Source organism: Strongylocentrotus purpuratus, unplaced genomic scaffold, assembly GCF_000002235.5.
Source record: "Strongylocentrotus purpuratus isolate Spur 01 unplaced genomic scaffold, Spur_5.0 spur5_scaffold_7, whole genome shotgun sequence".
Taxonomy (NCBI): domain Eukaryota; kingdom Metazoa; phylum Echinodermata; class Echinoidea; order Camarodonta; family Strongylocentrotidae; genus Strongylocentrotus; species Strongylocentrotus purpuratus.
In genome coordinates, this window is record NW_022145613.1 from 19,881,659 (window position 1) to 19,895,744 (window position 14,086).

General features: G+C 36.8%; 1 protein-coding gene across 1 annotated transcript; it reads left to right on the top strand.

Annotated features, from left to right (window-relative positions):
• The first annotated feature begins 6,888 nt into the window (after positions 1 to 6,888).
• Positions 6,889 to 13,866, top strand: LOC579133 (transcription factor Sp2). Its single transcript, XM_003725866.3, has 5 exons — positions 6,889 to 7,066; positions 7,219 to 8,985; positions 10,971 to 11,262; positions 12,317 to 12,510; positions 13,048 to 13,866. The coding sequence occupies exons 2-5, from the start codon at positions 7,494 to 7,496 to the stop codon at positions 13,299 to 13,301; spliced, it is 2,232 nt and encodes a 743-aa protein (XP_003725914.2). The 5' UTR covers positions 6,889 to 7,066; positions 7,219 to 7,493; the 3' UTR covers positions 13,302 to 13,866.
• Positions 13,867 to 14,086: the final 220 nt, after the last annotated feature.

Consider the following 14,086-nt stretch of genomic DNA (forward strand, 5'->3'; position numbering starts at 1 on the left):
GAGATTTTATATACTGGTACATTGCTCCTCTTCATCCACCCAGTAGGCTGCGAAAAGTGAACATCAATTTCCATGTGATTGGATTAGCATGTTTGTGCTTGTGAAAAGGCAACCGTCTGGATTGCTCCTCGAGTGGAATAAAGTTCAGAAACATAATTGTGGAGGGCCAGCAGTGTCAAGTCTGACAGACATATACAAGAACCCACTATTTTCTAAATCCACTGACTGGGGTAATCGTTATGTAAGGGCTTTGGTTAGGTTGTGTCGTAACTGGTCAAGAGAAACTACGCTTGTAAAGAGGCTGCCCTCCTGCAAAAGTATTCTTACACAAATACATGCAGCTAAAATTGTGCAGCTTCATAATAATAATAATTATAAAAATGTTACTTATAAAGCGCTTACCACCAAAGTCTATAAGCGATAACGTAAATATATCAAAGAGTGCAGAAATTTGTATGAATTTATGATAATTGCTGTTTGATTGGATAAGAGACATGAGCACTATACAAGAATCCACTGACTGGGGTTTATCATTATGTAAGCGCTTTGGTCGGTTATGTCATAACTAGTCAAGAGAAATTATGCTTGTACAGAGGTTGCCCTCCTGCAAAAGTATTCTTACAAACATACATGCAGCTAGAATTGTGCAGCTTCATAATGTAAATATATCAAAAAGTGCAGAAGTTTGTATGAATTAATGATCATTGTTGTTTGATTGGATGGAGTATATATTAAATGTGAAGTTGATGAAGTCAAAGGTCAAAATTGGCATATTTGTATAGAACACCATGCTGAATGTGATATATTGTCAAATGTAATATTGCCACTTGCTTTTGCCACATTTCAGCCGTTTTGTCCCTTCCGTTCTGCTTTATTCTTTTATCTCATTCTATTTACAGTACTCCTCTATTTTTGCCTTTATTTTATCCTTCTTTGTCACAAAATTGTTTTACAATTTACCACTGTGCATGGGATGGTTTTGAATTGAGTTTTTTTCTCTTTGATTTTTGATACACAAAAAGTAAAGTAGTCACCTTATGTCAATCTGCTTGTTTGTGTATCTCCCACATTCATTTTATTTTCCTATTAAAAGGGATATTTGTGTTTTTACATTACCTTACTCTCCAATGATTTGTATATTGTAAAATGTATCCCAAAGAAAAATATTTCATAATTTGTATTAATACTTAATAGAAGTTATGTACTAGTATATATTGTGCAATATTGTAAATTTATGGTTAAAAAAATCAGAAACTTATTTGCTTTATAAATCAGATGTATTTTCTTCCTTGAGTTTACTTAATCATTTGTTTCATCTATTTTGAATATTGACTGACACAGCACTGAAACTTCAAGAACAATAATATTCATGAGGAATTCATGAAATAATATTGATTCAAAGGAATTGAAATATTTTTCTTTTGTGGAAATACATGTAAGGTTATAAAAATGTTTGAACACAACATCTACTTTCCATGTTATTACATTATTTCATTATCATTTGATAATAATAATAATAATAATATGTCTTGTTTACCCAGGGTAGCCTCATCAGTATTCATACTGTTCTCCCTGAGGGCCCTGCAATGATATGATATGATATGAAATGATATGTAGGTTTATGCATGTAACTTGCATATTTGTTATGGTACTGATCAACTACCAAAGCTTAAAGGTAATACAAAGTTTTGGTAATATTTCAACAGGATTGGATTATGAAATTTTAAATTTGCAAAACTATTATGAAACCTAGTGTTAGAATAAGCATTTTTGACAAAATTGGGCTCTATAATGCTAAGGATTTCGAGAAATTAAAATATCAAATTTATTGGTGCTCCTGATAAATTTCAAATAGGGGTTACGGCCATACAATGATAGCTGCAACCATGAAAATCTTGGAATATGCAGTTCTGATATATAATTTCCCAACAGGAATAGAAAATCAGTTGATTTTGAAACTAAAGTAATATCAATCTCGAGAGGGAGCAACAACCATCATTAGATATTGTAGGATCGCATATGCTTCCAACATGTTCATTTGAACCAAATTCATAACCCCATACTAAAACTTTGTATTACCTTTGAGTATATTTTTTTTCTTTTGAGATATGTGCAGTTTCTTGCCGTTTGAGCCGAGGGGAAGGGCCCCTGAAGGCCTCCAATTCCGTTATTACCCCTATTAAGTAAGCCAGTAATACAGTGTGGTTAAAACCCATTGTAGTTGCATGTAAAGATAAAAATAGTAATAAATTAAACCAACTCACTTGTCAAAAGTTACTAACGCAATATTCATGTAATGAAAATAAGGAAGCCGTTGCTGTTTTATTCCAATTGATTCTGTGTAAAATTGCAAGTAACATTGCACTTAAGATTAAAAAATCAAGCCAACTTAACTAGGTTAAAAGTAATGAAGAAGAGAGTATGAAGATATAGAAGAATTTTGCTATTAGAAAATCAGTGCTTGTAAGATTGCATAGATGGAAGAGTAACAGAAACTAAGTAAGAAGATCAAGAAAAAATTTCTACTTGAAAAAATTAAACGCACGTGATATTGGGATAAAGGAGGAAAGAGACGAAAATATTCAAATATTGTTGTTTCAATTCATTGCAAAGTAGTGTTTTGTGTATCAATATTGTCACATTGCAGTAATGTCGGCATAGAGTATATGTGTAGCCTTTTATGTATCAATAGAGTAATGATGTAAGCTCATTTATGATTCGTGGATGTACCGTAATGAAAAATGCAAAATACCAAAGGCATTGCAGATAAAAAGATGTACGAGAAATATGTCAGCATTATTTTTGTAATAAAATCGTACAAGAGAAGCATAGTCTTACTGTTTACTTTTCATGTTTTTCACTCCTTGACAATTCCACATAAATTATGCCATAAAGGAAATCTCTTCTTCCCCTTATATATATATATATATATATATATATATATATATATATATATATATATTTGCTAATCTGTTCAACTTTTCCTTGGCAAATGTTTAATAGCACAGATTACTATGACCTCCTTCTGCATGGTCAGCTAAACGGCACACTTAAAAGTATCAATTACGACAATTTTTAAATTATCATGTAATGTATCTTACATTGAAGGTTCATACATTAAAACAATAGTGGCGATGAAATATTATTTGGCATATTTTTCTGTTTCAGCTTTAGGCAACAACATCAAGACAAACAAAAGAAATGAAAAAAAGTCATTCCACTGAATTTCTCTTTTTATTTCTAGTTCTAGGAAGATTTTGTATTAATTGTCCTTTTTTTCTTTTCTTTATGTGATTAATTGTCCTTCTTGACAGAGACAGTGGGTGTATATTCGTCTAGGAATCTCTCAATATCTTTTAAGCAATCTCAAAACTTAAAGATTCTGTTAATAACATAATTTTCATCGTACGAAGCCCTGTATTGCCCGTTAAAGAAAAAACAGTTCCACAAACTACCTAACAAAACTTCTTTATCTTGGTTTGCAAAAACATTGACGTTTCATATATCATATAATATCAACTTTTGTAAACTTTTGGGGTGAATTTTCTAATGCTGAATTGCCGTGGTATCGCATTCTGGCTAAACAAAATTGGAAAGATTGGTTTTGTAACAATTCCAAATTCCAAAGACGTTTACACGGTCATTCATATTTAGATTTTCATAATTGAGAAATTGAATAGAACCCTAATTATTATTTGATTCGAAAAGAAAGTGTCACTGAGCACAATCAGCTTGTCTTTTTGTTCAAGAAGCTGGCATTCACAAAAACAAAATATTGCATAGTGGTATTATCATGAAGTATTTTGCATTAATTTATATATATTGTTTAAGTAGGATAATTGATTCCCAAAACAAAATTCATGTATTATCATGCATATGTGCATGCGGCAAAATGAGCAGTAAGTGCGCACCTAATAGAAATCCCAATTCTAACGCCACGCCCCTAAACTGTCCTCGTTCTTTACAGCAATTGACGGATTCCTTTTGTTATAATCATTTTTGTCAAGGCAAATTATTACAATAATTGCTAAGACCCTGTTTCACGACGTGCTCGGTGGGGGGGGGGGGGCGGTACTCGTTTATTTAGACATACGGGGGTGTGCCGCTCTAATGGGTCACTTTTTCACCCCAAAAATTCCTTTACATGGTCCCATTTTTAACAAAAATATCCCCAAACATGGGTCCGTTTTTTCAAATTTCCAAACTTATTATTTATTTCTAGAAAAAATCCACCATAAAGGTAGGCTTGCTGGAAAAAAATAATAAGAGTACCTATATATGCCTACTAGTGTAGCCTGCATACCATGGGCTACATGGCATCTCCTGAAGAATAATAACATTGGATATAATAATTAATTTGAGTTATATAGAACGCATTTCTAAGCCTAAGGAACATTATGCTTGTATGTTATTATCCCGGGGTTATTATATTCTCGATTTCTTAAAAGCAATGTGCATGCGCAGAAACGAACATTTGAAACCATATTGTATAATTCTTTTAAACATATTTAGTAGAGGGGGTGCATCCGGGGGGTGCATGCGGGATATATAGGAAGCCGAAGACAAAGTGAGGGAGGGGTCATGATCGAGCGCATGCAACTATCCGGAACTACTTCATATTGATATGCAAATCCCGACTGGAGTATTGTTACTTCGCTCTCTACGGGCTGACCTTAATTTGACCGAATCGCGACGCCCACTCACCGCAAAACATCACGTAGCCGTAACTAGGCTATTTTGCAGACCCTATAGTGTAAAATAGTTTGATAATATTATAATTCCTGGTCTAATATATACACATATCCCACTAAGTGAGGCTTTATTGGACTCAAAATAATAAAAAGTATAAATAATTTTAATCGAGAATGATTCTTTGATGAAAAGAATAAATAATTAACATATTTAGTTCCATTCCGCTAGATTAAGGTAGAGTAATGGAGACTAACCCTGAGGACTCCTTCCTCTATTGAAAGGAGCTTCTCGCCAGGGGTTGGCTTTCTCCGTTGTTTTTACCTGCAGCCACGCCTATTGTTTTTGCCCTGTCAATGGATCATCCACACCCCTCTGCGACCTGGGACGCTGGTAGGACGAAGGGGGAGATGGAGGGGTTGGAAGGGGTGGAGTAATTGACCGCTGGCATGGGCGTGGGCATGTTAATTTGGTTGCGGATTAGAAATATAGTGACCACTCCTCGCGTACATGGTAGGCCTATCCAATGATCACTAAATTTGCACGCTCCAAACTTTGACCCACTTCCAAGGCGATGGGGCTAATCCCAAATAGATAATATCAGATTGTTTACATTCGATCGAGTTTTATACATCATCTTAGATGTTATCGAATACTTCATTCTAAGAGATAGAGAGAGAGAGAGAGAGAGAGGGGGGGGGGGGGTGGAGGGCACTGGTAGTTAAATAATCGTCAGAAAATAATTGTCATGTTCAGCAAGAATACAGCATTTGTTCTTGAAAACAAAGCCATAAATCAGAGATTATCACCATAACAGCACTAGAAAGAAATCAAATTTCAATTTAGTTTCATTTGTCAACACGATGATTCTTTATACGACGTTTTGTTATAGAGTTTCGGGATAAAATATTGTGTGTTTGGACACGTTTTAGTTGTGTTATCTAAAACTTACCTAAATAAACATTACATATTAAATAGGAGGTCGAAGTTTAAAATCTATTATGGTACCTTCACCCTCATTACTTTTTTCTTTATTGAAGGATTAATCGTTTTGATTTCTATGCTACTTTTCGTCTTCCCTTTTCCACCTTTTGTGGTTGTTGGCCTTGTCCTTGTTTTCTAGTTTGTTTTTGTTTTGTTTTTTTCATGATTCCTTTTTTCTTCTTCCTTTGTATATATTTCCTTATATTTCATACTTCTTTAACTCAATAAAACTTTAGGGGAGATTATAGTTTGACATGCACGCATTGCGACTGAATAGAAAGTGTTCAGACAATGGAAAACAATTTATATTAGGTTAAAACAACTAAATTTTGTGATTATTTCTCTTAAATTGACTGGAAAGGTAGTCATTATATATAATTTCCCTGATAGAAATTGATAAGCTCCCCCGGCCCCTTACCCCCTATCCCTTGCCGTTGCCCCCTTATTCAGTGGAATTTCCAAAATTAAAATAGTAGGCACACCTTTTACAAGACAGTAATGTAACCAGCTTTCATACAATGGATTGGCCTCTCACAAAATCATGATCATAAATTACAGAGAGAAGAACATGGTTTCTCATGATATCCTGCGAGTCCTAGCTGTGACGTTGTTCCGTTTATGACGTTGTTAGAAACTGCTTCCCACTATCACGCTTCCGGATTCATGAATCTTTTATTTGTAATATCCATGTAACATCAGTCATGTAACATAAGTATATATAGTAACTATACATGGAAATTGTGTTCTGTATTCATTTCAGATATTAGAATAAGTAGCTGTGATATTTGACGGGGGGGGGGGGGGGCATGGGCAGGTCGAATTATCTTTTTCATCTTATGACCCACCCCTTGTGATTGAGAATGCATGAGATATCCATTTTACGCAAATGTACATACTCTGACAATACATTTGTCTTAGTCCCGATCGAATGTGAGACAATAGGTGAATTTGAGGACAATTCGTTTTATTTTGAATCCAATATGAACATCTAAAGTAACCTTTCAAAAAGAACTGCCAGATTTTGTTAATTTTCACTTTTTACAGGATGGCGGATGAATATTGGGTGTTTCTGTAATTCATGCGAGCCGACCATTGTGTATGCATGCAGCTAGGCTAGCGCAGCTGCTGAGCTTGTCGCTGACGATTTACGCCGCCTCGCCGCGCGGCCTAGCCCCATGTGTATATTATGCGTAATGTGTGTGTGTGTACGTGTGTGTGTGTAGTGTGTATGTACTGTGTTAATGTATAACGTATATTATGATTGTGTGTGATCCTGAAGAGCCAAAAACACTGTGCCAGGAAGTTACAAAGGGTTGAAATTTCGCCTAAAATGGCAAAAAAATCAACAAAAAAAGGACAATCAAACTATATACAACCTTCAAGTATGTCTCAGGTGAGTTAGATACTTGATTTTGTTTACGTTTGAGGTTGATTGTGTGATGTAGCATGAGATGATGTAGGCAGTGGCCTGTCAAATCGCCGTTCATAAAGTAATGCTAACCCACACCCACTTTGTTCTTTATACCCGCCCATATTTCTATACAGGAGACTCAGCCTTCCCCTCTTGCTCTCCTAGCTGCAACATGCAGTAAGATCGGTACACCTGCAGAAGGACAAGCCGGTGCAGTCAATCAGGGACAAACTGTGACTGTTTTGGGACAAAATCAGGGGCAAGCAGTTCAGATTCCGGGGGTTTCATCAACGCCGCGAATGCTCAGCAAATACAACAAGCACTTGGCCTTCCCCCTGGATTTCCATTGCAATTCACTACAGCCAGTGCTGGAGTAGCGGGGCAGCAAGGAACTGCAGCTGGTGGCCCGATGTACATTGAAGTTGGCCCTGGGGGAAATATTCCATCTTCGTCAGTGGGCGGAGCTACTCCAACGAAGTCGATTAATGCTGCTAATATTTTAAGTTTGAACCAACAGGGTGCAACAGGTGGACAGCAGATTGTTACAAATGGGAATGTGCAGTACAATATTACTCCACAATATCAAATTGATTCAGAGGGAAATTTGATCACCACTCATGTTGCTACCCCTGTCAGTGTAAGTCAAGCCCAAGCTCAAACTACCCAAACAGTTGTCAGGCAAGCACCCACTACAACATCCCAAGCAACAAACGTGGCTGGAAGCAATGTTACACAAATTGCTTTGCCTGGTGCCGGGGTACAGTATATTCAGAATGGACAGATCATTCAAGCGGTTGCACCACAACCAGCACCAACTCAGCAACGCATTATGCTCGGCTCTCAAACCATCACCCTACAACTTGCTCCGAATGCAGTCATGTCCAATGCAAATTCACATGATCAACCTGTCGTTACACCAGTCTACAACATCATCAGCTCCACCCCGCCACAGGGCAACCAGGACAATTCTGCCCAAACTCAGCAGCTTCAGATCCAAGATCAACTTCAGAATGCACAAATTATCTCAAATAGTGGCCAAATTCAAGCAGGGAATGCAGCCAACAGTAACCAGGCAACATTTGTGCAAGTTGCCGGTAAACCAGGACAAATTATCTTGCAACAACCACAACAAGCAGGACAGGTGCAACAAATACAAGTTAGCGGGCTCCAGACATCTAATACAAATGTTCAGACGACGCAGATCAGACAACAAAGTGGCAAGGTTGTGGCATCTGTTATCCCACAGCAGGTACAACAAGTGCAACAAGTGCAGCAAGTACAGCAGCAGCAGACAACAACATCACAGATTATTTCACAGCAGTCATCACAGACAGTTCAACAGCAGCCACAGGCACAGGTCATACAGATCCATCAACCCATCCAGGGGCAAGCGGGCACTCAAATCTCATTACAGCAACAACCAGGTACTGGCTACTACACAATACAGCAGCCCACGCCCCAGCCCCAGCAACAGGCCCAGACCATCACACTACCGGTAAATGTTGCCGGGAGCCAGGGCTCGGTCCAAACTATCACCTTACCCATTCAGGGCAACCAGCTACAAGGTGGTAGCATCACAATCCCTCAAAGTGTCTTGCAGAGCATACAACAGATCAATGGCGGACAATTTATGCAGAATCCTATTGTACTGAAGACGCCACAAACACAAGTGCAGACCGTCCACCTGCAACATGGTGGTACACCGGTTGCCACGCCGCAGTCCTCAAGTAGTCAGGTGCAACAACAGGTCATCACAACAGACGTCAGTCCTGCCATATCAACAGCTAATAACAGTACCATTGCAGGCCTTCCTAATTACAACGTCCATCTGGCACCGCTTAGCCCTGGCCCAGGACCAGCTGGCAACACTTCAGCTGTGAACATCAATACATCAACAGCAGGTATGTTCAACAGTCATTTGTCAAATATTCCTAGTACAAGAAGGAAAACCAAATTGATATAAGGTGTAAGTGATGCCTTATTCATGAAGTTGCACTATTTAACTTATTTTGGAGTTTAATAAAAAGACAGTGAGGGAGAGAGAAGAGAAAAGGGGGAAATGTGTAAAGTGCAGTGAACTAACAAAACAACAACAACAACAACAAAACATCCTAAATTGAAGACAAAGGCCGTTATCTATTATGAGTTTACAGAGTTAATGCCCTCGTGGCTCAAAACAATAAATATTTTCCAAAATTTTAAAAGGGGGCTAAATTCTTATTTTTGAGAGATATGATAACTTTCCTTTTTTCTTTCTCTTTTTTGCCAAAGGGATCACATGAATATTATCAAAGTGGTGAACATTACAATACAATATTGATAATAATAATGATTATTGATCATAATGATACAAATTACAACAATAATTATGATATTGTTGTTCTTAATAATTATGAATTTGAACATGTCCATATCTTTGAATTTATCTTTAATAAACTTAATGGCTAATTCAACAGTCAAATAAAATTTGACCTAAATTAAATTGTGAAGATCAACGCGTAAGAGTCGAAAGGGAATGGTAAATTAATGTGGGTACATTGTATTTTTATTAAAGTGTTGACTAATCCATGTGCCCTTTCTTTATAAAACATAAAACTGTAGGCTTGTTTCCCACAATTCTAAAATGCCCATTTTTTAGAGCTCAAACGCATGTTTAACATTATAATAAAAAAATTACTCCTACATGTACATAGTATGCTTATAATTAGAATGAATATACAGCATGTACTGTGTGTGTCACAAGTATACTTTACATCTTGGGGCAATATGAGGAAATAAGAGATCAGTTGATAATGGGATTAAATGTATTGAATTTGATATATGAGCGATGATCTGTGGGGAAATTGATATGGCCAAAAGTTGGGTTTGTTTCTGTTCTTGAATTCTCACTATTGTGCAATGAATGGTTCAACTGGAGAGAAAAAAGAGACACAATACCTATCCTGATAATTTGCATATATTGTATATGACTGTAATAAAATGATATATACATTTACAATGTATAATTGTTCTCACAGAATCTCAGCAATAAAACACTTCAGTCAAGTACACATGTACTTCATTCCCTTTCCTGTAAAAGTGCAGGTATTCTATCTACTAGTATTAAACCTTGGCTTTGGTATCATGCCAACTGTGTATATACACGAAAACAAAAAATCTACAAATACATTTGTACTTGTACTTGTATAGAATTATTTTTTTATAGGGGGGGGGGGGTTGGTGGAGTTGTATGTTTTATTGAATCTAAAACAGAATCTCAATATTTACACATAAGTGGAGAGTCATTAAAATCAAGAGTAAAATAAGACAAATGATTATCAGAACATCAATTAAGAAAAACAGCAATATGCTGTGCATGTCACAATCTCATGTTTTACACCATTTTGTATACCAGTAGAAAATGAAAAAAATACATATGGTAGTGATGTTGTCCATTATTTTAATGTATACAGTATATGATATGTTTGTGTCTTGTCTGTTTGTTGTTTATATGTATATAATGAAGTTTATATAGTTTCTTCTTATCAAAGGGCCATTCACAAATGATTTGTACATACATGTAAGGGCTGTACTGAATTAGATTTTCAATTTTCATCATTTCATACTTAAGTAGGCAGTAGAATTTATTTATATATTTTCCATTATCTTGCCTTTCTCATATATTAAGAATCCTCTTCCTTGTTTTTCCTTCTTTTACTTTTTGATGAAAATAAGCAAATGATGGATACTGGATAGTATTAGTAATTACGGGCTTGGGAATGATAATTTAGCTACTTATTTAGAGATATTAATTTTGTTTTAATACAAGCTACTTTGAATGTTAAAAAAAATCCCTATATTCTGCCCCCCCCCCCCCTCTCTCTCTCTTCACCTCCTCATACCCCAGCCACCCAGCAACAAATTACCCAACAACAGCAGCAACAAATCAGCCAGGCGTTAGTAGGCATGAAGGCAGAGAAGCAACAACAAGCACCGTGGCAGGGAGTGATCCAGACAGAAGCAACCGGCGGCGCCCAAGGCGGCACGGTCACCACGATATCAACTAACGGTACCAACTATCCACCAACCATGGCTAGTTATGAGCTTCAGATTGATCAGAGCCAGATAAAGCAAGAACCTCCCAAGAAAGTCAGAAGATTGGCATGTACCTGCCCCAACTGCAAAGATGGTGATGGCAGGTAAGCTTAAAGGCATCGTTTAACAATGTTAAATCTGAGATGCACAGCCCTGTGTCTTATCAGTGTCTGTGATATGGCGAAATATTGAAGCCTTAAAAAACTTGTGCTTCAAAATGATCATGAAGTGCCTCAAAAAATTACAAATCTTTGAGTGACCTGTTTTACCATACTCATTTTCCCCCCAATTGACTGTAGTGTTATAAAAACAGTTAGGAAAACAAAAAATAAAATGTTGATTTTCAATCATAAATTTCTTAATTATCAGACAGGCGATATGCTTGTTAAAGTCATGGGATCCCGGTTTGACCTAAAGGTTTATAATTATGATTGTAGCATGAGGTAAATCTGGGATTTTGTTTCAGAATCTGAGGCAATGTTACTGAGTCGCTTTAAAGGGAAATCCAACCCAAGTAGACGACTACTTTAAAAGAAAGCAGACAAATCAGAAAAGCAAACTGATGAAAGTTTCAACACTTCAATTTGGCTGAAATGGTAATGTCAATGTGATGTAGTGCCGCACTACTTTCCCATCTGTTCCAACATAAAAAATGACTAAAATTTAAATTTTTCAATAATTCATGGCTCAGGAGGGTCTATTTCTTTAGAGGACGCATAATAATATGCTATCTATAATATATCTTTACGAGAAAAACAGAAATTAATGATAGTTTTGTACACAGCAAATGAGAGGGTTATCCACATCCTACGTCACAATCCACTTTATTTATTTCAGCTATTTTTAATCGGACAAAATTGCAAAACCCTTAAAGATTTTTAACTGTTTTTAGCAGACAGTAAGTAAATCTGTTTAGATAATGAAATTAATATTAGTCAGAGCAAATTTCTTTAATAGGCTTATCAAAATTTCAAGTTTCTCCCCTACTACATCCAAGGATGCCAGTTTTCAGGCCCTGGCGAGTTATTTTCAGACCATAGTTTAGGCTTTTTTGTGTACAAAATAGCTCATTCTAGGTGATTTTCAGGCCCTCTGATCAATTCCAACTGACACCCCTGTACGTCTTCCCTCATTTATTTGTATGCCTTTTTTTTGTAGGAACTCTGAGAAGGGTAAGAAGCAGCACATCTGTCACATTGCTGATTGCGGTAAGATCTACGGCAAGACGTCTCACCTGAGGGCGCACTTGAGATGGCATACTGGTGAGAGACCGTTCGTCTGTGATTGGCTCTTCTGTGGAAAGCGTTTCACACGATCGGATGAGCTCCAGAGACATAGACGCACACATACAGGTATACCTACACAGATTATCATTCAAGCTAACTCTAGTGAAAGAAGTAAATGGATAAGAAATCCTGTTTTAAGCCTTGTTTACAAAGGAAGTGGTCAATTATCTTTAAAAAAGGAAATATACAATTACATGTAGAGCAAAATTAATTAAATAAACAACTATGGCAAAATTGATTAAATAAACAACTATGGCAAAATTAATTACTGTACATATAAGCCTCATGCAGTCTTTCGCTTCACGTTTCTGTATCTTATTACAGTCACATACATGAAAGTAAGTACATAGCGGTGCAAAGACCCAAGTTGTATTTTGCCATAACAATTTTGGTATCTTTGTTTTTTTAAATAATAAGAAGAGCAATAATCTTCAATATCACTTGTTTATCAGTACTCATTTTGACATTATCATTTGTTGTGATTTTGTTTTCCCTTGTCTTTAATAGGGGGTAAGGAATTTTTGTGCAATACAATAGTCTTCAATATTATTTGTGTATCAATACTAATTTTGTCATCTCTCATTTCCTTTTTCTTCGTCCCAGGGGAAAAGAAATTTGTGTGCAAAAGCTGTGGGAAGAAGTTCATGCGAAGTGATCACCTGGCTAAACATCAACGCACCCACATCAGGAAACCAGGGACAGTGAGCATGAAGGGGCAGTCCGGGGGTGGTGACGCCCCTCTGCAGGTGGACCTGTCTCAGGGAGTGGATGAGTTTGATGAGGAGATGGAGAAGGTAATGAGAGACCCTCAACATGAGGCCATGGTTCAAGATGCAGTGCAAGAGGCTGTGTATTGACAGTGAAGGAAAGGCAGGGACAGTGAGCATGAAGGGGCAGTCTGGGGGTGGCGACACCCCTCTGCAGGTGGACCTATCTCAGGGAGTTGATGAGTTTGATGAGGAGATGGAGGAGGTGATGAGAGACCCTCAGCATAAGGGCATGGTTCAAGATGCTGTGCAAGAGGCTGTGTATGTACAGTGAAGGAACGACAAAGATTTGAAGTATTACAGTTAAACCTCTCTATAAAGGCCAGCGAAGGGAAACTGACAAAATGGCCTCTGCCAAAAAGTTGGAGGCAATTATACAGCACCTATTTTTTCCTTGAGGAAGACAATGTAGCCAAATGCTATGGGTGGTGGCATTTTTATAGAACTTAGAAGTTGCCATTTAAATTGGTGTAATAGAAAGAGAGAGCTTTGTGAAGATATAGGATAAATCTGCATACTAAATAACATTTTAAGTTTTATAGTATTGGTAATAATTGCCTACAATGCGTCTCTATTCAAGGAGTTTTTTTTTCTTCTTTTTTTCTCATTTTGATTGGGGTAAGAATATAGAGTTTTTACCACCTTACCCTTCAAATCAATATTTATATTAATCATAACTTGCTTGACGACGCCTTAACATTTTGATGCTGTGAAATAACTTGATTGATGATGCAGAAGCATACTAGTGCTTTATGGACAGTCCATCAACTCCACATTCACGTGGTTTTATTGGTCAACAGAAAGCAAAGGTTTGAATGAAAGGGTAAAAGTTATAACGAGTTCTGGTAATGGTGAAAATCAATTTTCCCAGATCC

Bases quoted from the DNA above. Each gene is read 5' to 3' on its own strand.
- LOC579133 (XM_003725866.3), top strand. From the start codon at position 7,494: ATGTACATTGAAGTTGGCCCTGGGGGAAATATTCCATCTTCGTCAGTG. The intron at 8,986-10,970 runs GTATGTTCAACA...CTCATACCCCAG, and splicing joins CATCAATACATCAACAGCAG to CCACCCAGCAACAAATTACC. The intron at 12,511-13,047 runs GTATACCTACAC...TCTTCGTCCCAG, and splicing joins ACATAGACGCACACATACAG to GGGAAAAGAAATTTGTGTGC.